This window comes from Centruroides sculpturatus, unplaced genomic scaffold (assembly GCF_000671375.1).
Source record: "Centruroides sculpturatus isolate CEXI.00-Female unplaced genomic scaffold, Cexi_2.0 scaffold479, whole genome shotgun sequence".
Taxonomy (NCBI): Eukaryota; Metazoa; Arthropoda; class Arachnida; order Scorpiones; family Buthidae; genus Centruroides; species Centruroides sculpturatus.
This window is the reverse complement of record NW_019384896.1, coordinates 449,070-475,917: the sequence shown is the minus strand read 5'-3', so window position 1 is coordinate 475,917 and position 26,848 is coordinate 449,070. Positions and strand designations below refer to the sequence as shown.

Below are 26,848 nucleotides of genomic sequence, written 5' to 3'. Positions count from 1 at the left end.
TTTCCAGGGCACTATATCGAGATGCCGATATATTCCTCCTGGATGATCCATTAAGCGCTGTTGATGTTCCAGTAGCAAAACATATATTCGAAAAGTATATATTTAAGTTTTATTTTTCGTATTAATTCAGTGGTCACCAAACTACGGCCAGCTGGCCAGATCCGGCCCGTGAGGTCAGTTCATTTGATCCACCACCACAATATGCCACAAATGAGCTAAAATATAATTATTTGTATAAAAATATCATTGATTGTAAATTACCTAATATGTAGAAAAAATTAAAATAAGTGTAAGTAAAAGTGCCAAAATTCGTCCAATCTGATTTTTGCATATCGCAGTAATATAATTTGTAGGAAAATCAATGAAATGAAAAATTCAGCGCTTAGTTTGCAACTTTGAATATCAGAGCGCTTTTATGTGTTAGTACCTACAATGGAGTTTCTAAGAAAAGCGATTAAGAGCTTGCTGCAGCGATTGTGCTTGTGTATTGGTAAACAATACGTTGGTTGTGTTTTTATCTTGTGTATTCGGTATACTATATTAAAGAAAATGGTTACGCGACTTGCGTTCATCATTTTCTCCGTTATCTGGCCGGCTGTGAAAAGTTTGGCAACCCCTGTAGGAAAAATTTATCATATTTCAACTTTTTCTTTATTTTAGATGTATAATGGAATATTTGAAAGAAAAGATTTGTATTCTTGTTACACATCAAATACAATTTTTAAACTCTGCGAGTAAAATTTTAGTGTTAAATAAGGTAAATATGTTAAAATATTTATGCATTTTATTGTATATTTAAATTAACAATGACATTATATTTCTTTTTAACAACATATGAATTGTAATGGTTGGTTTTCACAATATAAAGTTTTCACAATATAAAGTTCACAATATAAAGTTTTCACAATATGATGGTTTTCACAATATAAAGTTCAGAGTAACACAGAACACCCGAAGTTCATTGAATTAATTAACCTGATATTCATTGAATTAACAAACCTGATATTCATTGAAATAACCAACCTGAAGGTCATTGAGTTAACTAAATACTGCCACAACACAACAGTGTATATATACTTTACGGGCGATATAAGTTAATATATTTTTCCAAAATATAAGGTACCTGAAACGAAAAATCTCAGAAACTATCTTTTCTAGAGAGTGACCTTTGTTCCATTATCAAATACGTGATTGAATCTTTGGCCACTCTATCTCTCTGTTAATAAAACACAATAAACTAGTATTTAGTGATATTTATCCACTTGGGCACTTTCGAATCTCAGAACAATTATATTATATATCTGGTGTTTTTGAAACCGTGTGCCAATAATTTATTTCAATTTAAAAACAAATTATTTATCGTATTTTTATAGACACCTGGCAAATCACAGAATTAAATTTTATTCAGTTGATACGTGTTTCTTTCGTTTATACACGTTTCGGGCATTTTTTGCCCCTTTTCAGCACTACTAAAATAAAAGTTCAAAAGTTACAACAGTTTAAACAAACAAATAGTCTTTATAACGTTATGTTATTTTAAAAACATGCCTTTTTCATGACTTTAAACAATTTTAAAATTTCTTCCATACACTTAAAATCACATTTAAATTTTACATACTAGTCTTTTGAAGAAACGTATTTCGCTGACCTTTCCTCCCCCTTTTTTTCTCACCAGTTAAGCCTGCCCACTGTCTACCACACAGTCACATGATTAGTAGGCCACCTTGTGGCAATATTGTCTACAAAAATTACTTTTCTACATAAAAACTCTTCTTCAAAAATATTCCTAATTTATAAGATATTGACCCAGTTTTCGTTTATTCTGATACTTAGGTTTTTATTTATACATTTATTACTTTTGATAATTTCTACGCTTTCTTTGAACTTTCTGTGATATGTTTCTTTTTCTTTGTGGAGTATTTGTACTTTATCTTTATCTATTTTACAATCGTTCATGGTGCAATGATCATGAAAAGCAGAATTTAATCTATTGTATTTCAGATCTGCTATATGTTCTTTTAATCTGGTTTTTAACTTTCTTTTAGTTTCTCCTATATAATATTTATTATCTTTACAAGTACAATGAATTTTATATACTACATTTTTAGTTTCAATTGGTAATTGTTGTTTTTTCTCAGTGCTGAGCTATTTAAACCTTGTATACATTTTTTGGTAAGACGGTGCTAACTTGAAGTTTATATTACTTATTTATTTTTCAATTTGTTCGTGTAGTCCTTTGATGTATGGAAACCCGGTATAATATATACCATTTGCATTTTTATTGTCTTGTGGCTTTTCAAGATTATTTAAGTTCCCATTCTTTTAACTGTCTTTGTGGGTAACCCGCCAGGAGAAATTACTTTTTTAATTCAGCTAAATCTGCAGATATGTGTACTTGTTGACTTGTTCTGTTTTTTATTTTAGAATATTCCATTTTAAATACTTTATATTTGACATGAAGTGGTACGTTTGACTGATATCTTATTGTTATCTGGCTCGAATCTGGCTTTCTAAATTGTTCGAAATTCTAAGCTCTGTTTTAATCTTTTTATCGTAATGTCTAAATAGTTAATTTCTTTTCTGGATGAATCTTCTATTTCTGTTTTGAATTTTATCACTTCTTGTATATTATTAACTTGTTTGTTGATTTCCTCTATCTTTATTTCAGTTTCATTGTATATTATTAAAATATCATCCGCATATCTTTTATAAAATTTTATGCCTCTTATACTAATTTTGTTAACTATATCTATCATTATTAATTCTGCTAATTTTGGTCCTATTACTGATTCCATGCGTATTCCAACTGTCTGTGTATGAAAATCATCATCAGCTTCAAAATAATTACTTCTGTATGCAAATTCTATTAAACTTATTATTTCATTTTTAACTTTAAGATTTTTTAATTTATCCTCTATTATATCCCACGTTATTGACGGATACATATCTATAATGTCGAGACTTGCTATCTTAAAGTTTTCTTCCATACTAATTTGATTTAGTTCGTCTAGAAGTTCATCTGTGTTTCTAATTGCAAATTGGGAGTTGTGGTGTTGCTTAAGTTGTTGCTTCAGAAATTTTTCCAAGTTATGTAGCGTTGAGTACTTAAAATCTATTATTGGCCGAACTTTTTCTCCTATCTTATGAGTTTTTAGCTGTACATTTAATTTTGGCGTGCGATCATTTCCTTCATTTGATATAAACCATTTTTCATTTCTATTAATTTCTCCAAGTTGTTCTAATTTTATAATTCTTTTTTTAAGTTCTAAATATATGACTTCAATAGGGTTTATATGAAGTTTTCGGAATTTTGTATTCTGTATTATTTCTTGTTTCTTATTTCTAACCCATTCTTGGGTAACTATTACGATTTGTTTGGATTTGTCAGCTTTTGATTTATATTTCGTTTTCCCTTAGAAAATTATGCAATTTTGTAATTTGATTTTTATATTGAAAGTAATTCTTATCTTTAATTGTTGATTTTCTTCCTTCTTTGGTTACGTATTTTTTAATTTTATTACTTAATTTCATTTTTATCATACTTGAATCAATATCTGAAAGATTACTACATATTTTGTCTAAATTCGGTAGTATGTCTAAAACGTTCCATATATTTGGACCATTAAAGTAATATAAGTAATGTAAACTTCAAGTTAGCACCGTCCTTCTAAAAAATGTATACAAGGCTTAAACCGCTCAGCACTGAGAAAAAACAACAATTACCAATTCAAACTAAGAATATAGTATATAAAATTCATTGAATTTGTAAAGATAATAAATATTATATAGGAGAAACTAAAAGAAAGTTAAAAACCAGATTAAAATAACATATAGCAGATCTGAAATACAATAGATAAAATTCTACTTTTCATGATCATTGCACCATGAACGATTGTAAAATAGATAAAGATGAAGTACATATACTCCACAAAGAAAAAGAAACATATCACAGAAAGTTCAAAGAAAGCGTAAAAATTTTCAAAAGTAATAAATGTATAAATAAAAACCTAAGTATCAGAATAAACGAAAACTGGCTCAATATCTTATAAATTAGGAATATTTTTGAAGAAGATTTTTTATGTAGAAAAGTAATTTTTTAAAAAAATATTGCCACAAGGTGGCCTACTAGTCATGTGACTGTGTGGTAGACAGTGGGCAGGCTTAACTGGTGAGAAAAAAAAGGGGAGGAAAGGTCAGCGAAATACGTTTCTTCAAAAGACTAGTATGTAAAATTTAAATGTGATTTTAAGTGTATGGAAGAAATTTTAAAATTGTTTAAAGTCATGAAAAATGCATGTTTTTAAAATAACATAACGTTATATAGACTATTTGTTTGTTTAAACTGTTGTAACTTTTGAACTTTTATTTTAGTAGTGCTGAAAAGGGGCAAAAAATGCCCGAAACGCGTATAAACGAAAGAAACACGTATCAACTGAATAAAATTTAATTCTGTGATTTGCCAAGTGTCTGTAAAAATACGATAAATAACTTATGTTTAAATTGGAATTATATTATATGTTTTTGTCTTTGCATTTTAAAAAAAACACCAGTAGCGTGAGGTAACATTTGATCATAGGGAAGCTGTGTTTCTGTAGAAATTATAAAGAAACCTAATCATTGGAAGCGTTATACGATAATTTGGTGTGTAGCACCCACGATCCATGAAGTTAGTGCTCTGTATAGCGATGCGCGGATCGCATAATTTTGCTCCTTTACATCATTCAAATATTTTTCGCTGTGGAAACTATCGCGTATTCGTCAATACAGCGCTTCCATTGGGAATTTGGATATACGAATTTATATTCGAAGTAGCAGACCCCGCCACGCGTTGTTGTGGCCCGAAATGTATCTATTATAAATTTATAACAGTTCGAAAAATTTTTTCTTAGTGTACATTCTGTTGACGTACCCTATTAAAACGCAAAAAACCGCATCTAAAATATTATAAATAGAAGCAGAGTTCTTTACGGTAAGCCTTAATCCTAACCATCTTTCTTCAGTGGAGGGAATTTCGAAACGTATATTGTATAAAAACACGTGCGTATTCAAATGCAGCGTTTTGTCAGAATTTCAAAGGAATCGGTAGGAACAAACGAACATTACATTTTTATTTATATAGATAGATAGAAGATGATCTGCTTTAGTTCATTTTCACAGAAAAGCAAACTTATGGCGCCATCTGTTGGACATAACAGCCTTAACCTAGATTATATATTTTATTTTATATGAATGTTTAACGGAATAATATACAGACTATGTCCACCCTGAGATTCCGTTCTAAATATGGTGAAAGAATTTTTGAAATCGGATGAGTAGTTTCGGAGATTACCTGCTGCAAACAAACTTACATACATACATACATACATACATACTTACAAACATTTCCTGTTTATAATATTAGTATAGATATACAATGGCAATCGGATCATTGTTTTTCACATGTATAGAGATTTGTAATAAAACACATAATACGGTTATAATAAAATACTAATTTTAAGTACAGTAAAACCTGACTATGGCGACCACCCACGGTTCCTTCAAAAAGTGGTCTTTTAGACAGGTGGTCGTCCAATACAGGTGGTCCTGTAATAACGTATTTCCGTACGTATTTTGCGTACTTTTTAGCTATTTCTACTAAGCAAAACTCGAGGTGAGCAAAAATAAGCGAATTTTTTCAACGAGAGGGCTATATTGGTATTGTATTTTATTTTAAAGATTAATACAATACTCGCATTTTCTTCATTATAATGCACACTGTATTTTTTCCGACTTAATTAATTCGACTCGGTTCTTTTCGTTCTCTCCTCAGTTACGTGTATTACGTCATCAATATACAAGCACGTCCTATCTCTCCATCACGTTGCTTTTGGTTTTCGTTAGTTTAATCTTATTTTAACTTTAAAAATACTGTATTTTTTAATATTTAATATTTTCTTAATTAATTAAGTACAATAAGAAACATTATTAATTAATAATAAAACAATTTTATTATTTTTTCTCGTTGTACGATTTCATTGCAATCGCAGAATCAAAAAAAAGTAAAACTGATTTTTGCATTAATGCCTTTATTGTGTTTTTGAATATTTTGCCTGTGAAAATTACTTGGACATTATTTTTCTAAAAATATCGTGGAAATAAGCTAGGTTGATACAGAAACTATTTATCGCGCATGTACTGTATATGAGCTTCAAAATAAATAAATAAAAATAGATTTTAACAAACGATGAGATCGGCCGATTAATTGTATCGTGTACAATATTTTACACCCCCAAGGAAAATACTGTAGGTCTATGGTAAAATCAATTTCGTTTTCCCACAGTTAAACTTCGCCGCTAATTGCTGTTGTATAACTTTAATACGATCTTCTAACGACAGCTCATTTCTTTCGTTTTTCGGACATTTTCCAACAAACTGAAATGAATTTTCTTTGTTGCTAGACTAATTTATTAACACCTGCACCTAATTTCAAGGGTGGGAGAAGTGCCCGGGATGGGTTCGAACAAGAGTTTAGACTAATTTATTATATTAGGAGGGGGAAACGTTGTTAAGATGGGTTCTTACAATAGTTTAGACCAGAAACATTCACGAAAGTGGTCGATTATTACAGGTGTTATATGTTGTTTCGGACCAAAAATCGATGCCCGCGGTCGCGTTACACAGGTGGTCGTTTAATACAGGTAACTTATACACAGACTCTATGGGTAAACTATTCCATGTCAGAAATTTTTGCCCGTTTTGACAGGTGCCCGTCGAATGCGGGTGGTCGCCTAAGCAGTTTTCACTGTAATTCAAAGTACGTTAAAATATGAAAATAATCGCACAATATGTATTTATATTTTAGAGAATACAAGGGTGCGTCATTCCACAGCCACTTGTAAATACAGAATAGGGATTGCTTTCTATAATACTCTCTGTATATAACACTCGTAATTAGATTTGTTTTATGTATAAATTCGGTAAAAATTGGAAAGAAAGTATATTTTCAAAGCCAAACACTTATTTGCATACATTTTTAAGTTTATTATTATTTTGGTNAAAAATATCGTGGAAATAAGCTAGGTTGATACAGAAACTATTTATCGCGCATGTACTGTATATGAGCTTCAAAATAAATAAATAAAAATAGATTTTAACAAACGATGAGATCGGCCGATTAATTGTATCGTGTACAATATTTTACACCCCCAAGGAAAATACTGTAGGTCTATGGTAAAATCAATTTCGTTTTCCCACAGTTAAACTTCGCCGCTAATTGCTGTTGTATAACTTTAATACGATCTTCTAACGACAGCTCATTTCTTTCGTTTTTCGGACATTTTCCAACAAACTGAAATGAATTTTCTTTGTTGCTAGACTAATTTATTAACACCTGCACCTAATTTCAAGGGTGGGAGAAGTGCCCGGGATGGGTTCGAACAAGAGTTTAGACTAATTTATTATATTAGGAGGGGGAAACGTTGTTAAGATGGGTTCTTACAATAGTTTAGACCAGAAACATTCACGAAAGTGGTCGATTATTACAGGTGTTATATGTTGTTTCGGACCAAAAATCGATGCCCGCGGTCGCGTTACACAGGTGGTCGTTTAATACAGGTAACTTATACACAGACTCTATGGGTAAACTATTCCATGTCAGAAATTTTTGCCCGTTTTGACAGGTGCCCGTCGAATGCGGGTGGTCGCCTAAGCAGTTTTCACTGTAATTCAAAGTACGTTAAAATATGAAAATAATCGCACAATATGTATTTATATTTTAGAGAATACAAGGGTGCGTCATTCCACAGCCACTTGTAAATACAGAATAGGGATTGCTTTCTATAATACTCTCTGTATATAACACTCGTAATTAGATTTGTTTTATGTATAAATTCGGTAAAAATTGGAAAGAAAGTATATTTTCAAAGCCAAACACTTATTTGTATATATTTATTAAGTTTATTATTATTTTGATGTAGTAAAGGTTTTCATGCAAATGCACTTATATATATCGTAATCGTATTTCAGGGAACATGTGAATATTTTGGCAATTACACTGAAATGATGAATCGAAATATACTTACAAATATTTCGTCAGATCAAAAAACTATTGAAAATAGCATGGAAGTAGAAACAACAATTTTCAACAATGAAGACAAAATTGAAAGTATTCAATCTCAAATTTGTGATGATATTGAAGATCGTAACAACATAGTAAGAATTATTTAAGTATTATAATAAGAAATATAGTAAGAATTACAATAAGAAACAATTAGTAAGAATTATAGTAAGAAACAATTATCTACGTTAATACTTTCAGAGTAGATTAACTGAAGTTTTCTTCTTTGATTGATTTTTTTATTTCCTGTATATTGTAAATTTTTAAATTACTCGCCTATAGACATAAATATTAATAACTAATTTATAAACATTACGTTGTGCCATACTTAATTACTCATAGTTATATTAACATTAGAAATTGAATCGCAGAGCTGTCATTTTTAGTGTTAAGCAAAATAAAACACGTTTTCAGAAGTGGCTATTTTAATAGAATTTTATTATCAATTCAGTGAACGTTGAGAGTTTGTCAGCAATCTGTAATTTTCGTCTAATATTTGCTATACAACGTAACTTTTTTATTATCAACTATTTAGTGCATGAAATATTAATAATATTTACTCATAAATTAGATAAGTTTAATTTTAACACAAAGTTATTTCTTTAATAAAGTTAATTATTTAAAAAATCATATTTTACATAATACGTCATATTTGATTTTGAATTTTCATTACATCTGACGGATTAGCTGATGAACAGGAAAGTCTTCTACTCAGCAAAGGGAGAGTTCAGTCATAAAAAAGCAATTGTATAAGAAAAATAGTGACATAGTGTGTTTAAAATTATTCATTTGTATTGAAATCATAATTTATTTGATTTTTCATTTTTTATAATAGAATCCAATACAACACATAATAATTTTTTACCAGTGTGAATTAGTTGATATTAAATTTAGCATTATATGTATAATTTATCATTTCATTTTTTCGAAGAGTAATAAGAAAATATTATGTGTCAGATTTAAGTCTAATTCAACGAATAACTTTCAAAATTTTTCGAATTATCACCCGTAGGTAAATGAAAACAACAAAATATTAAATGAAGACGAAAGACTTGAAACAGTGAGAATTTCAGTTTATAAAGAATATGTAAATGCTGGAGCCGACATCTTTATGAAAATTACTATATTAGTAACGCTATTTGTATCACAATCTATTATATGTGGCAGCGACTATTGGCTAATCAAATGGTACGGTTTCCTCATATTCAATGTAATGTTTTATGCAATGACTGCTTTTTTTTAAATTGAAATATTTAACTGAAACTAATACACAATGATAATCGTTTCAGCAGATAAGAAACTTTAGTTCATTGTGAAAACAGTTGGATGTCGGAATAAATATATTATTTCTATCGCTTTGTATATAATCTTGTGTAGTGTTGAAAGTTTAAATTTAAAATAATAGTGAATAAAATTTTGAACAAAAATCATGTCAATTAATTTGGAAGAATTTAAGTACATTCATTTTGTATATAAATGGAAAGTGTTAAATTTATCTGTATAATTTAAACTCAATTACTTTAATCGTATGGTGTGTTTGAAATTCCATATATCTTTGTTATAAGAGTAGATTTTTTGTAAAATTTTGAAAAATCTGAAAAATATCAGTAGCTTTCTAACTTTCTTGACTTAGAGAAAATGCAATACATACGCATGCAATACATACATAAATGCAATCAACAAACAACATACATACATACATACATGCAATACATACGTACATGCAATCAACTCTGTTGTGTAAAATTTGAAATTCATGTGATCAATGCATAATGAAAAATAATTCCAATTTTTTAATGATTAAAAATTTCGTTTATTACATAAAAGTATCATTTACTCACTTTCACCTATGGATTTTTCGAAATATTATTAAATCTTTTTTAAAAGCTATTAATGTGCTCATTAGACGTAATGTCGTTAATCGATTAGATTTCAGTGGTCCACGTAATATTTTCTTGATATGTTTACTTCGCATATCGTTTCAAAAAGTTCATTCCTTGTTTCAACAATCAGCCACAAATTCTAATGTTTTCTATATTTACAGCGATATATACTTTGAAATTTGTCTTCGATTTCTTAAACTGTGTGACTATATTAATAAAAATTAATATTAAATTTCAGAAATCGGTTCTGTCAATATTAGTTGTCTTATTTAAAGAAAAAAACATTTACGATAAAAGAATTAATTTGTCATTTGACAATCTTCTAACAAAGAAGGTAATTTTTATTTACAGAACAATAAAACAATTAGCAGATTATTGACTTTTACTCCAGGATTGTGGCCTGGTCTATTACTTTCCCAAAGAAAATAAATGTTTTTCTACTCTTACAATGAAGTATAACACCTTCCTACTGTACTTAAATATTATTTATTGGTAGTTGCTTCATTTATTGCATTTCGTTATAATTTATTTCGATAAAGATGTATTAAAAAATTAAGCAAATTAAATTGTTATTTCGTGTTTAATTTCAGGTTGACAGATACAAGAATTCACAGCCAAGATATAGAGAAACTTAAAAATGTAACATCTGACACAACAATATTTAGCAATAATGAAGAAACAAATTTCTATCAAAGTGAAGCGTTCAATATATATGTTTACTTTGGATGGATATGTGCAGTAGTACTAACCTCATTACTGTCTGGATTATTGTTATACAAATTCTTTACAACAGCATCTATCAAGCTCCATAGAAACATGTTGCATTGTATTACTCGAACTCCAATATCATTTCTAGATAACAATCCCATTGGTATGTATGATATATCGATTTGATTTATTAAGTTAAAAATTCTTCAATAAAATTCAAAAACTTATTTCAATAACACAGGCGAAAATTTCAAAATACAAAATGATGAACAACTGTTCTGTATAAAACTTAAATAATATTTACCATATTATGAATATTAGTTACTTAGCATTTCAAAATCAAATTAGAAATTTTATAAATAAATATTTGTACGTTTATACAACTGGTGAATGAAAAGTTGCAATGAATAGCAGCAAATAATAATTTATAAAATTAAGTTGTAAGTATTTGAATAATGTAATCATATATAATAAGTTGTTAAAGTCTTTTATTTTAATCTTAAGTTAATACTAAGAATAATGCAATCATATTTAATAAGTTGTTAAAGTCATTTATTTTAATCCTAAATTAATATTATCAACAAAATTAGGATAGAGATTAATAGAATTTTTGAAATGTTTTATAACATTCTTTTTAATTTCTACCTCAGAAGAAAATCATGTTTTTAAACATTATTTTCCTCTTTTTCCATATCTGTTTGATAGCTTCAACCCTGTAATACAATGAAAAATGTTAACGTTGCACAAAAACTCAAGGACCAGATCAGTTTGACAGAAACTCGAGGACCAGATCTTTACGAATTGACATGACCCATGCGTACCACAGTTTCAATATTAAACCGTGTTTTTATACATATCCGACAGAAATTAATAAACTTAGTAATATGGGTTATTAATGGTCATATACTGTAAGTCATTCATTTGTGCCAGCATATAATGATAATTGTTTGCGATATGTTTTTGAAAGTTACATCAGAAGAGAATGAATAACATCCAAAATCTCACCTTTATGAAAGTGATAGGCACCAAATTCTAATTTGCTCTGCTTGCTCAACATATATTCGAAACGTCTTTTACAGATGACTTGTTCATAATTAGAGCATGCATGAAAAAGAAAAATGAATATAAAGTAGTACACAATTGTTCAAGATAAAATTAATGTTCGTATTATAAAGAAATTCTTTTAATATGGATGATAGTAAAATCGCACCCATACCAGTAAATATGGGAAGAAAATAAAGCGATAAGTAAAGATTAAATGGAATGTAGTAATAAACGTGCAGACTACACAAAGTTTGACAAATGAAAACAATGAACAGATTAATCCTGAAACTTTGATCGTAGATTTATGTGTATGGAATTTCCATAGATAATAATCATATTATAATAAATACGTTTTAAATAATGATTCAGTTTAATGAATATATCATATTTTGATATTTGTAGGTAATATCTTAAATCGGTTTTCCAAAGATGTTAACATGATGGATGATACCTTACCTCTCTTTTATTACATTACGATAAGGGTAAGTATACGTTCATTTACAGTATTTAAATTTGCATAAATTATAGCCTAAAATTACACATGTAAGTAAGATCTCAGGTTACTAAGCCATAACTCTGAGTTAAATACAATTTGTATATTATACAGAAATGTAACTCACAACTTCTAAAACACACACCGTAAGCTACAATTTAACGTAAATGTGAAGATAAATATTTATATTTAAGATGTACAAAATTTTATATTTACTTTACCAAAAAAAGAGTTTTCTAAATATTTAAAACAATGCCTTACTTTTTTGAACTCGAGGTTGACCACTTTTCGACTCGATATGCTTCGTTTCAGACGTCCGTCCTGAGTGCTCCGACCTTCGTCTACATGATCGACGTTGTTATAACCTTCTGTACATAAAGTTGTAGTTATCTGTAAATAAACTAGTAATAACGACATTCAAATTCTTCCTTCAATCATAGAATATATGACTCGACACCACGAAAATCCGGTTCGTGGATGCGATCAGATTAAGTGATCTAACTGATTTTAACTATTTAGAGGAACCAATAATGGTCCTTTCAATACATTACTAATGAAGAGGGAAGTCATTTCATCGATTGCTAAGATAAATTAAGGTTATTGAAATAAAATTTTCGAAACTATCAATTAATATCATATTACAGCTCAGTTTACATCTGTTTATATTCTATTGGCAGTAAGAAATAAAATGACTGCCTAAAATAAAATAAGTGATCAATAATAAAAATAATAATGCACTTTTCAAGTGGTATGATATTTACGACGCAATATTATAAAAACAGTAGATCCTTTTCTATTTAATATAACATTGAGTCACTCGTAAATACATATACATAATTTTGTTTCTTTAACACTATGTAATGTAATTATTCGATCACTAAACTCAATTGCAAATAAACAGACAAAGAAATGTCAAGTGATCGATTAATTACATTACATAGCGCTTAAGAAACAAATAAGATAAACGACACGGCTTTAGACTAGTAAAAACATATAAGTAAGTTAATTTGTGTAATCTGAATTTATAAATTTATTTATAAATTCAGTTTATAAGTTTATTTATTATAATATCATATATTTTTCTATGTTAGGGATGCTGTCTACTTGTTGGCATCTTTCTTGTTCAAGCATTTCTGTGTCCTTATCTTCTGATTTCGACATTTGTTTTTTTAGTATTAATTTATGTTCTGTGGAAAATCTACAGCCAACTTTTGCAAAGCATAAAGTATATGGAAGGAAAATGTAAGTATTTCAAATGGGTAGTGGTATTATATTATTAACTTTTTCTAATGGTGAAATTTTTGGTTGAATATTTTAAAGCATTTATCTGAAATTCATTCTGTTTCTTCGAGTATCTTTAAAATTCAACTCTTTCATATTTGTGAATAAAATATACAAGTCGAAATTTAAAAATCTACTGCTTCAACAGAGATAAACAAAAATTAATTATTAAGGAAGCAAAGATAAAAAGTTTGCATATATATTATCTGTGTATATATTAAAACCAAAATGTTTTTTGTCCCCACCGAAATAAAAACCAACATGTTGGGGATAAGTATAAATGACATCCATACTGTATGAAAAATCAAATTTATAAAGTTAACAACTATTGTTTAAGTTTGATTTTTGAGTAATAACCTTCAATTACATACAGAATACAGATATACAAAGTAACTTTTAATTTTTACATTATTTTTAATAATTTTATGTATATATATATATTAATATAAAGATAAAAATTATTAAAAATTACGTAAAAATAATGTAAAAATAATATAAAAAGAAACTGTTCTTTCACTCCCACACACAAGTAACATAAAATTTAAAATTACACATGTCTACAAATAAAAAGTTTTCATTAAGAAACGAGCTGTTTCTTAAAGATTTCGATTTAATGAATTCAAAAATGATTATAAAACACAGAATTAGCTCAAGTTTACAAGGTACATTAACATTTAATACATTGCATAACAGATATATGAATATGCACGGCTTAGTGCAAAGAAATTGACTATGCGTGAGACGACTGCGCAGCTCAGGAAGCTGCTCATCTTTGACGTCAGAGCGTGCTACCTGTCACCAATGAGGTTCCAGGAGAACTGTTCCGATTTCGCGCAATGGAAGCGCGAAACCGATCAGAAGGACGCGTTATAGCACCGTATGTCGATAATACTAATTGCTCATCGCTTTTTAATGCTTAGCGTCAGCGTTTTTATTTTAAAATCGTAAATGTGCTTGCAACTGATCAAGAATTATGAATGAATATGTTATTGTAATACTTTTCTTTCTTTATTTTGTTTTATTTACGTTTATTTTTTTGTAATTAAAGACGATACAGCTGTAAAACTAGATTATAACAACTTTCACCCATTGTGGTGGGTTCCTTTGTAATCGGAGAGGAATAGATGGTGTTCCAAAGTCTAGTGTTAATTGTTTAATGCTTTTGCGGTAATGTAAGTAGAGCAGGAGAAGTCACTTAATGAACCGCCAAGTGATTTATTACCGTTTAAATAACTGCTCCGCGCTTGTTATTCTTAGTAACTAGAGACATCTGTGAAGGTCAGTTAAAGTTTATTACTTTCACAACAGGGTGTCCAGTGAGCTGCACCCACTTCCCACTGTTAATGACAACAACGCGTGTACTCTCATATTATACTGTAAACAATAACTCCCTTCCCTGTCAAAAGTGGGTCAGATGTCAAGGTTACTGTTTAATTGTATTGAGCAAAATGTTGTCCTAGATATTTAACAATCAGTTTTGTCAGAACTGTTTACTTTTATTGCCTTTGTTATAAATTATTTTCGCTTAGGTTATAAAATTGCTTTTATCATGTTTTAAATCGATTTAAAACATGATAGAAGCGGTATTCTGCATTATATCGTGGAATACAAATATTTCACGGTACAGATAATGTAATTTTCATTCTAGTTAGAACACTCCTTGATACATAAAAGCTAAATAAACAGTGAATGCATAAAATACCCATGAGATCAGTCGTATGTATGACGCTTCTTTACAGACTTCTTGTATGAATCTGCAGGCGTTTCACACTTAATGTTCCAGCAGTAGTCTGCTAACATTGATGGACTCAATTTTTTTTATATCGTTTTTCCATACAAGCAATGTCTTGGTGATAACGTTACCCTTGTTCGTTACTGAAGGACCCACAGTTTCCAGGGAAAAAGTCAATGTGAGAATGGAAAAAAAAGGCATTTTCAATGAGATGTTGCATCCTATCTTTTCACAACGTGACAGCATGTTATTTTCTCTAGTTGTTTGTAATTAGAAGCTTTATGGTTTCCGAGAAAATTGTTTACCACCACTCTGAAAGCATTTCAAGCTTATTTTTCAGCACCTGTTTGTATACTATCGAAGTGCGCATTTTTGAGAAGCTCGGAAATCTGTGAACCTACGAATATCCTCTCTTTAACTTTTGCCTCACTAATGTCTGGAAATGTCTCTCTAAGAAAACTAAATGCTGGGCTATTTCAATTTATTTGGGATATTTTATTGTCTATTTTTTATTTTCGAGCAGCCCTTACTGACTGGAGGTACCATACAAAAATAACAGTAATGTACAAGGTCTGTGGACTGCCTCCATACCATAGACACTGCAAATTTCATGGAACACATTTGCTTTTCAGCTACTGACGAAAAGCAGTTGCACAGTGGTTGCAACATACATGTGGGGCCCATGCTTACATCTGAGTTTACATTTGTAATACAATTTGTATGTTTTGCTAACAAGTAGAGTGATATTATGCTTTTGCAAAGCACACGTGAATTCGCTACAAATATAACAAAAATTGTAAACATTAATAACACATTTGCGGGGCATTTTTCAACTTACGAACACCTACTGATAAACTGGAGAATACAAAGCGACTCTGCGTTATTTGATTTACAATTTGAAAATTTCAAAACAGATTTTAAACGGTTTTTTAAAACGTGTTGATGTTTAATTTATTCGATTTAAATTAGATATGATATTATTTTTAATTTTGATTTATGTTTCCATTCTGGTGTAAAGGAGACAATTTTAATCATTATTGTATTATCTTTATATTTAATTACTTTTTGAATTAATTTATTTAGCATTAATTAAATTTTAGTTTTTATTGAAAAAAATTTATGATGTGCAGGAGCAAGCCACCAATAATTTGAGATGGAAAACATATATTGATATTTTAATTTAAATAAATTAAAAATGTGATTAAAATTTGCAGCCAGGCATGTTATGTAAGAAATAACGTTTCTTTCGCACATACTGATAAACTGGAGAATACAAAGCGAAGATACGTTTTACTTCACTGCACTGCGTGAGTTTGTACACAAGAAGCATCATGCCAATTGACGAAAGAAGCAATATATGCTTGAAGCACGGCCACATTGCTGTTCTCTTGTAGTCATTGGCTGAACTAGAAAGGAGAACAGAAATTCATTAACAGAAAAAATGAATTGTTTTTCCTTTCATAGACGTTCAAGAAAATGTAATTCAAGCTGTGTAGGAATACATTTAAAAACTACAGAAAAATGGCACATTTTTCCAAAAAGTTGACGTATTTGGTTCGAAATAATGAAAACTAAAGCTAAGTGAACACTTTTATTATCATTTTCGTATTCAAAACCCTTGGATTAGTAATATTCAGCTACTTTAGTCTTTGAAGATTTTTGGCTGTAGACCTGCCATATTTACAATTTGAAATTTTCAAAACATATATTAAACGGTTTTTTAAAACATGTTAATGTTTAATTTATTCGATTTAAATTAGATATGATTTTATTTTTAACTAGCTGTTACCCGCGGCTTTGCCCGCACGAATTTTGCAAGCAAACCCCATTTATATTTAGTATTTCAACAACCATAGTAATTGTTATATAACATCTACCGCTGAGAATGATGAAAATTGCCGAGAATCAAATGAACTATTTTCAATTTAATTAATTTTTTGGAACGTTTACAATCGTTTTATAATCGAACCAATATGCAATAACAAATTCGAATTTAAAACGGTTCGAACATTTTAAAAATCGAAATACATAAAAATATTTATAACAATATCTGAAATGTTATTAATTTTATACACCTAAGTACTCGATGAAGATTAAATTCTTTCCCTCTCTCCCGAGGGATAATTTGGAAAAATCCCTTCTTAGTGTGCATTCTCATGGCATATTCTACTACAACGCAGATAAAAACGAAAAATCGCATCTAAAATAGTACAGTAGAAGCCGTTTTTCTGGTTAAGCCTTAATGCTCTCCATCTTCCCTCACTTGGGAAATTTGAAAAATCTCTTCTTAGTGTGCGTTTTCATGACGTACCCTAACTGTGTACCAAATTTCACCTGTTTAGGTCCAGCGGTTTGCTCTCGGAGATGATGAATCAGTGAGTGAGTCATTCAGTCAGTCAGGACAAGCCATTTTATATACAGGTAACCCCCGTATAACACGGCACTTCTATAGCACGGATTCACTCTAACACGGTTCGAGAATTGGTACCATCCCCCGTATAACACGGTACTTTTATAGCACGGATTTACTCTGACACGGTTTGAGAATTGGCTAAATCCTCTTACAACAGGAAATGTAATAAATTTTTACATACTTAAGTAATAATAGTTCACGAAAATTATTATTTTCGTGAACTATTAGTACTTAAGTATGTAAATTTTCTTTTCTCGCTTCCACACATATGGTCCTTCGCGAAAAATTGTTAAAATTTGCCAGATCTCGACGCTTCTGCTTCTGATGTTGCCAGATGTTTTTCCCTTATTCCATAAGTGCTTAGCATCATATAAGGATATTTTTAAAGATCTTTTAACTAGAAGCAAGCAATCTAAAATACTTTTTGCAAAAGGTAAAGATTGAATCTTAAAATATTGCAGAAAAATGCTAGAGGATAACGATAACTTGCCAAAAAAAACGCTCTCGGTTAATAGTGCTTTTAGTGATGGCAAAGAAAACATTGTTTAATTTATATTAATATCTATCACTTAAAAAAATTTTAATAAAGATATTTATCTTAATTATGAAAATATAGTAGCATGTTTTTTAATTATTGAAACCTATCCCTTTTTTCGTACTAGTTCTTTGTTTCACATAACACGGATTCGCATAGCACGGCAATTTTTTGGAACGTAACTACCGTGTTATACGGGGATTACCTGTATATAGATTCTGATTTTTGTTTCCATTCTGGTGTAAAGGCGACAATTTTAATTATTATTGTATTATCTTTAGATTTAATTACTTTTTGAATTAATTTATTTAACATTAATTAAATTTTAGTTTTTATTGAAGGAAATGTATGATGTGCAGGAGCAAGCCACCAATAATTTTAGATTGAAAGCATATATTGATATTTTAATTTAAATAAATTAAAAATGTGATTAAAAGTTGCATCCAGGCATGTTATGTAAAAAATAACGTTTGCTATCCTAACTTACTTAACATTTTTCTTTCAGTCATTTCATCTAGGCCGATGTTCCGTTAGAAATGTTTGAAAAAATGAAACACTAGCGGAATTCTACCTGTTATTTGTTACACTACACTGTTGCTTCTAATACTAAAGGTCACTGCAAAGTTGTGAGGTGCCACACACCGTCTGAAAGTGATCATATAGATCCTGTAATTGCGAACCCAGTTACACATTTCTGTTTAGGGTACCGTTACTGCAAGAGAGTATATGCAAATTTTGCAAACTAATGCGAAATTAATCTTCAGATGCGGTTATTGAAGATTTTTCTTGTACAATGAAACTAGCACACATGAAATTGAACCTGAACTTGTCAATGAATTTTTACTTTCCTACCCATTATGTTATGCAATAGAAAACACGTTCTAATTTTGACAAATTTAATTATCTCGGATTTTATAGATGTCGAGATTTTGACCTTTTAAAGCGAAAAACAGCAAACAAAAAATTCCATAACTATATTCAGTTTTTTTGATATTAGCTCAGTATAATTTTTATATACACAATTAATCCAAGCTTCTAATAATGGAACGACTTATTTGTAGATTAAAAAAGAGCTCATAAGCTTTGCATGAATTTATATGGACGACTAGCAGAATGCTAATGGCGCCATCTCACTAGAGATATATATGCACCCCTCAATAGCCAAACTATAGCCACAAGAGATTACCTGCTTAATTTGCCCATGGGTTCGTTTGGCGAATTTACATATGCAAAAAGTCGCCTTTGACCAACATATTAAACCTCTATCGGTTTAATGGTTTTGTGGATGCTTCGGCTATGTTTTTTTTTCAGTCTTTATATAGCCAAGTTGAAGTATTCCTCCTTCTATCTGTTGATTTAGATAGGATGCCAATCTAATTAGATGATTGGAGTTGTTACTCGTGTAGCCAGAGTTTGCTATGGAGATCAGAGCTTGGTTATCACACAGCAGTTGGATTGTTTCGAGTTCCCCAAAAAGCTCTTCGAGGAATAATTTTATCCAAATCGCTTTTATGGCGCAGTTTGGTGTTATATACCCATTTTCATTTTATGTGCGTTATTCTCTCTGGTAGGGTTACAGTTTCCCCTTTAGTGATTGCATATTTTTTTCATAGCTTCTTTCCATTTGAGCTTGCTCGGTAGGTTCATTGCTTCCTTGTAACTGTTTGGGATTATGAGTTTGCTTTTTGATATCAGGACTCTGTTGTTGGATCGATATGTGGGATCATTTCTGTCTTCCAGTACGTCTTCTCCGACATTGGAGTCACTTAGGGGTGGTTCGTAGTAGAAATGTAAAAGTAGTAGAAATGTAGAATTTACCTTCTATTAGAGAGTGAGTGGCTTTCCTTTATAGGTTCAATTAACTTGTAAACTATCTCAATTTGGTTATCGGAATTTGTGACTTCTGTATCTTATATATCTTGGGCTGTAGAAGTTGAATCGGTATACTGTGTTTCTATCAATATATCAACGACGATATAGTCCTAAGTTGGATTTCCTTATTTTTGGAAATCTTTGCCTTTTTGGTTTTTTATGAATTTTACATCACGTGACTCAACGATGATCGTAGTGGCAAGGTCGAATATTCGGTATGCCTTCTTTCGGGATGAATATCGATCGAAGATTCCTAGTTCTGCCTTTGAGTCAAGTTTACTTTTCCATTTTGGTAGTCCAATAATGTGCCTTACAGCCGAATACTTTTAACTGTCCTATAGTGGGTTTTCTCCGGAGAACACTGCCGTTTTCTGCCACGCTGTTTTTAGCAGGGGAATAGTAATTAGTCATTTGACAGTTAATACCTTCAACCTTTAATATAATGCCCTTTGGTTTTCGTTAAGGAATTCTCTGCATTTATGAGATCTGATTTGTTTGATCATCTTCGAAGTTGTGTTTTTGACATTTTTTATGAAGTCTATGATTGCTTCTGCTGTTTCAGATTTGTCCCATAAAAATTTGGTGAAAAGTTTGCTCTTTCCATTTATTCGTCTCTGAAGGGCCGACTAAATCAAGATGTAGGAGAGCGAAATAATTTTATGATTGTTTTGTCCTCACCGGTTTAAAGGGCTTCCTAGGAAACTTCGCTTTAATGCAGGTATCGCAAGTGTGTTGAATTGTGCTAACAGTTGAAATGGGAAATTGTGTACAATCTCGTTCTTGGCTAAAATGTTCATGTACAGTACTTTCCATTGATATGACAGAGTCGCTTATTCCAGGTTTCCAGTCATTATGGTTGGATTTCATACTGTATTTATGGATGGGCGTCCTGAGTATAAGTGTATAAGTTTCTTTTCTTCTTGCTCGACATGATGACATTTCCTGTTTCGTCAACTATTTTACAGTTCGCGGCATCGAAGATTATTTTGATTCCCCTTTTTGCCAGTTTAGTTACAGAAATAAGGTTGTTGCTCTGATCCGGGGCCAATGTTCCCTCTAATTTTTTTTGTAGATAAGCGGAACATATACTTCTCTGAGCAAAAAAATTTTCTGAGCATATATATAAAATCTTATTTTTTCCTATAAAAATTAAAATAATTAATTATAAAGTAGAGATTAAAATTCATTTTAAAACACACTTTTATACAAAATATTATCTTTTGTCAATGATTTAATGTATTTAATCGAAATATACGCAGCAATAATCATGTTGCTGACAGAATGAGAAATAAGTAAACAACAATTCAAATCAGTGTGTGCATGCTCGCCTGTGCGGCACATAAATTTTCATGCGCGGCAAAAATTTGAGCATTGCGAGACCACGCAGCCGCGCAACTTAGAGGGAACATTGTCCGGGGTATATAGTATGTCTTCGAGGAGTATTCTATTAGAGTCGTAGTCTCTTATTTAATGCAACTTCTATGCCTTCTGAGTGTACGACATTATTATTGGCCATAGTGATTGTTTTTCTATCTTTTCTCATTTTCTGTAACCATTGGGGATTTGGGGTCATGTGACAGTTCGCCCCACTGTCTATGATCCAGCATGTATCTGGCTCATCGTGTGTGTTAAAGTAATTATTCGCAGTCGGTTGTTACCCTCGTTAGTTGGTTTTAATCCTTTCTGTCGGCTATCATCCTTTCTAGCTGAGTTTTCTCAAGCTATTTTCGAGGTTTTGAATATGTTCTTTGGTTATCGAGATCGAAGTTGTCTCGTTTGTCTCTATTCCTTACTATGTTAATCGGATCCAAACAGCATTTAATTGCCTTGTGATTTCATTTACGGCAGATGTAGCACAGCATTTCACTTGTATAAGATTTATTTTATGCATTGTCTTATGAATTTTTGTAATTCGGTGGATGATATACTATGTAAGCTGCAAGGTTTTTCCTCTGTCCAAACCCATGTTTTTCTCATGTCAGAGATCTTAGGGTTTCAGGTTGTCGAATTGCATCTCTATTAGGTTGTTCTTTTGCGGAAAATTTTTCAGTAGTGCGGTGATGAATGTCTTCTTGTATTTCAGCTCCCCTTATATTAGCACTCTCTAGAAATTTTTCTCCTCTTAATAGATAATTTCGCCACATCTCATCACGGTTCATTACTAATCTCGCCACCTTGTTTCTGGCCTCTATCACTTGTCTCCTTAGGTCCCCTTCATTTCTTTCTCTCAAGTGGGTCCAAATTTGTTTCGCTGTTCTACACGTTATGATAAGTGCCACTTGTGTGTTGTCCATCGCACATGTTAAAATGCCTTTAGCTGGGAATCCGTTTTCTTCCATTTCGACTGTTTGTCAGGATCTGTAGGTTGATCGTCTGTTAATAAATTTCCTAGATCTCTATTTTCTAGGATGGCTAATATACGGTACTTCCAGCTTGTAAAATTGCAACCTGTTAACTTCGGTAGCTGTCCATGTTCTATTTCGGTCATTTTATTAGTTATAACGTTTCAGTTTCTAAGCTAACAAATTTGAACTTACCATAGTTGATCGTTCAATCTGGTTGCATCAACGTTAGAATTTTCTTCCTGGGCCTATAACACTTTTTTTCTGGTACTAGCGTAGTATAATTTCTATACAAACAATCAATTCAAGTTTCTAACAATGGAACATTGTACATTGTAGGTTACAAAATCCTCACGAGCTTTGCATGGACTTACATGGATGAATAGCGCACTTTGTGCCAGAATGCTAATGCTACCATCTCATTAGAGATGTATTCACCGCTCTTCTGTAGCCAAATTATAGTTACAACAATATTATATATGTAAATATTTATATTTATATTTATATTTATATTTATATATATACGCACTTCTGTGCATGAATATGCTTGTGTTTGTTGTTTACTNATATATATATATATATATATTCATGCACAGAAGTGCGTATATTTATATATATACGCACTTCTGTGCATGAATATGCTTGTGTTTGTTGTGTGTTTCGGTATGATCGGACAACAGGGTGGTAGAACAATAAAATTTTTTTTTCATAGTAAAAGGTTTAGGGGTGAGCAGTTATAAGAGTGCTATGTCATTTATACTGAAAAATTTTACTTAATACAGTATTGTCATTTAAAATTTTATAAAGCTTATTCCTTCTTTAGAAATTAAGCCTTTTGGCATTTTATAACAATTAATAATATGAAATATATTTTTTTATTAAAGTCTAACTACTAATAAAGCAAAAAATATGAAGTTTTTGCAGAGGCCTTCATGTTTATCACCAAAAACTATATTTTTTTGAAAAAATACATGCAACTCTTCTGGAATTTAGTAGTAAAAGCAAAAAATTTTGAATAATAGAAAATTGATGTTAACATTTTTATCCATGGAGCATGTGAAATGCCATTGAATACAGGTTGTATCTAGTTAGTCACTCGTTAGAGGTTGAGAAACACTCTCTAGTTATTAAAATTCAGAAACTAATTTGTCATCTCACTACAAGAAATTTATTTGTGAAGTTCTGTTGGGTCCCAGGCCACGTGGGTATAAGAGGTAATGAAGAAGCTGATACAGCTGCTAAGTCAGCAAACCCTTCATAGCATACAATGCATATTGAAGGAGGTGATTTGAAGCTAGTTGTTAAAAAANCTATTATACGGTACTTCCAGCTTGTAAAATTGCAACCAGTTAACTTCGATAGCTGTCCATGTCGTATTTCGGTCATTCTATTCGTTATAACGCTTGTTTTTAAGACAAAAATTTAGGCTTACCATTGTTGATCGTTCAATCCGGTTGCATTGACGTTAGAATTTTCTTCCTGGGCCGATAACCCTTTTTCTGGTATTAGCGTAGTATAATTTTTATACACACAATCAATCCAAGTTTCTAACAATGGAACATTGTACATCGTAGATTACAACATGCTCACAAGCTTTGCTTGTACAGTACTTACATGGATGAATAGCGCATTTCGTGACAGAATGCTTATTGTGCCATCTTATTAGAGACGAATTCACCGGTATATCGTAGCCAAATTATAGCCACGACAATATTATATATATATATATACGCACTTCTGTGCATGAATATGCTTGTGTTTGTTGTTTACTTCGGTATGATCCGACGACAGGGTGGTAGAACATTAAAAAAAAATTTCATAGTGAAAGGTCTAGGGGTGAGTAGATATAAGAGTGCTATGTCATTTATACTGAAAAATTTCACTTAATACAGTATTGCGATTTACAATTTTTAAAAAAGGTTATTTTTCTCCGGAAATTATTATCAATCAATCAATCAAGTTTTTATTCGTATTAAGGCAGTGGCCTGTTACAAGGGATGTATATTAGTAACAATCAGATTTTACTATCGCTAAACAATACATCTTCATCAACCCGAGTTAAACCAATATCTCGATCACATGGACTGATAAGTTTAAAGTACAACTTGGTAAATACACATTAGAGAGGATCAATTTATGCTAAAAATGAAAGCGTTTTTACTTTACACGTGTACAATATAATTAAATTTCTATTATTGTTTAGTTATTAAAATTATTACATCAACTTGAGCTTGCGATCATATTTGTATTGTCTATAAATTGTATCGATCATGGCTATATGGAATACTACATACTCAGCTTTTTTCGTTAGTACATTTAGGTAAAAGGTATAGAAAAAGACTCTGTGCTAGCTCCTTTGAGTCTTTACCTCCGGAAATTTGCCTTTTGACATTTCATAACAATTAATAATATGAAAGTTATTTTCTATTAAAATGTAATTACTAATAAAGCAAAAACTATAAGTTTTGGCCAAAGTCATCAGGTTTCTAACCAATCATCATATATTTTGTAAAAATACATACAACTCTTCTGGAATTTAGTAGTGAAAGTGAAAAAACTTTGAATAATAGAAAAATGATGTCAATATTTTTATCAATGGAGCATGTGAAATGCCATTGAATACAGGTTGTATCTAGTTGGTCACTGCTGAGAACTCTGCAACAATTAAAAATAGACTTGATTGTCAGTGGAATTTCATCAGTATAAATCATAATCAAAGTTGTAAACATCTAGAATAGTTGCTTTGATCCAAGTTCTGAGAAATAAATAATTAATTATTATGCTTTACTTTTAAGCATTTGCATATAAATAATTACACATATATTATACAATAATATATACATATATGTATATATGTAATTGTATAAGGAAACTGAAATAAACTGAAAGTTTCATTTTTTATGAATATAGAAAAATGTTAAATATATATTGTATATTTAACATATTTCTATATACATAACAAATGATACTCTTGACGTATTTCACTTTACTTATACAGTTATTTAAGAAATAATTAATTATAGAATAAAAATGTTTCAGTTTGCATTTAATTTTACATGTAATTACTTCTCTTGACGTCAAAAATACTGTATAACAATTACATAATTATTACATTTAAAAAGGCATTTTTTAAATATTTAAATCATATAGAAATTTCTATTGACAGCGAGAAGTCCAGTATTTTCTCATCTGAGTGTATCTCTTTATGGACTAACAACAATTAGAGCCTTTAAAGCTGAAAGTAAATTTAAATCCACATTTAATAAGTATCAGGATAATCACACTGCAACGTGGTTCATTTATGAGGCTTTAAGTCAATGGCTTTATATATATGGTGGTTTAATTCCTGTTATAAATCTGATTGCTACTATCATTATTTTCAATTATTCTATTGAAGCAGGTGGGTGAATACATTTAAATATAACTAGTTTATAATATAAGTAAATTTGAATTTATAATTTTAGCATCAGATGATGCCGGAAGTCAAATTGGACTTGTTATTAATTATGGATTATTTACATTTAAGTATCTTCAACATCTTATTGGAATGACATCTGAAGCGGAATTTCAGGTATTCTGTATTTCAAAAACCCAATAATTAAGTTAAATATTAAAACGATCTGCTGGGTGTTTTATCAGGCTATATGATATAATTTGAACCAGATAAACTTGTTGCCAAAAAAGGTCAAACATAAATACCCATATTTTTTCACTAAATTATTAGATAACGTAAACTTTGATATAGAAATTTGACAGCTTGAGTCAAATTCAAAACGAGACGAGACGTGATTGAATTTTCATAAACCGTTTATATTACGAGTAAAACCAAGATACAGTTACAAAAGTTCACAAAATAAAACAATTACAATACTTCAAGTGTAACAGAGTTCAAACATCACGTAAATCACGACAACAGGTCTGTCGAAAAAAACACCTTGCGACGAACTTCTTCCCCCGAGGAAAGGTCCTTAACAAGTCGGTGAGCCGAAACAACTCCTTCAGAAAGTCCGATGAAACTCTTAATAATGGACTACGATGTGCTTTTGCTGACTTCTGGTCAACACGAGTTCTATTAGCAGGTTGTAGGCGAAATCTTAAAATCTCGCTCAAACTTAGTTTTTATATACGGATTGGAGCATAGGGAAATCCATCAATCAGCACCTAGTAGCTCTATCGGAAGTCCGCAGGTCCTACGATGTGTTTCGGCCAATCCGCGGTTGAGTTTCCAAAATCGCCTGATTGGCGTTCCAATGTTAACAACCGTCGTTCGTTTGAAAAGACGGAAAAGAGCGGAAAATCGTACGTCCTGACGATTGTATTCCGACAGCTCGTTTTATATTTGAAGTATTATTTATTTATTATTTACTCAATATTGTTAGGATATTTTTTGTTTTATTTTTGTTATTATCAGCTGAGGAAGAAAGTGAAATATTGCACTTTCCAGAATACA

General features: G+C 30.6%; 1 protein-coding gene across 1 annotated transcript; it reads left to right on the top strand.

The window, feature by feature from the left end:
* On the top strand, positions 1–26,572 carry LOC111631402 (multidrug resistance-associated protein 4-like). The gene is made up of 9 exons (XM_023375640.1): positions 1–94; positions 661–757; positions 8,005–8,190; positions 9,108–9,283; positions 10,569–10,849; positions 12,133–12,212; positions 13,315–13,465; positions 25,565–25,798; positions 25,863–26,572. The coding sequence occupies exons 2-9, from the start codon at positions 668–670 to the stop codon at positions 25,994–25,996; spliced, it is 1,332 nt and encodes a 443-aa protein (XP_023231408.1). The 5' UTR covers positions 1–94; positions 661–667; the 3' UTR covers positions 25,997–26,572.
* Positions 26,573–26,848: the final 276 nt, after the last annotated feature.

Excerpts from the sequence above, each read along its gene's own strand:
- LOC111631402 (XM_023375640.1), top strand. The coding sequence starts at position 668 with ATGGAATATTTGAAAGAAAAGATTTGTATTCTTGTTACACATCAAATA. Across the intron at positions 758-8,004 it reads AAATTTTAGTGTTAAATAAG|GGAACATGTGAATATTTTGG; the intron begins GTAAATATGTTA and ends ATCGTATTTCAG. Across the intron at positions 8,191-9,107 it reads TTGAAGATCGTAACAACATA|GTAAATGAAAACAACAAAAT; the intron begins GTAAGAATTATT and ends TATCACCCGTAG.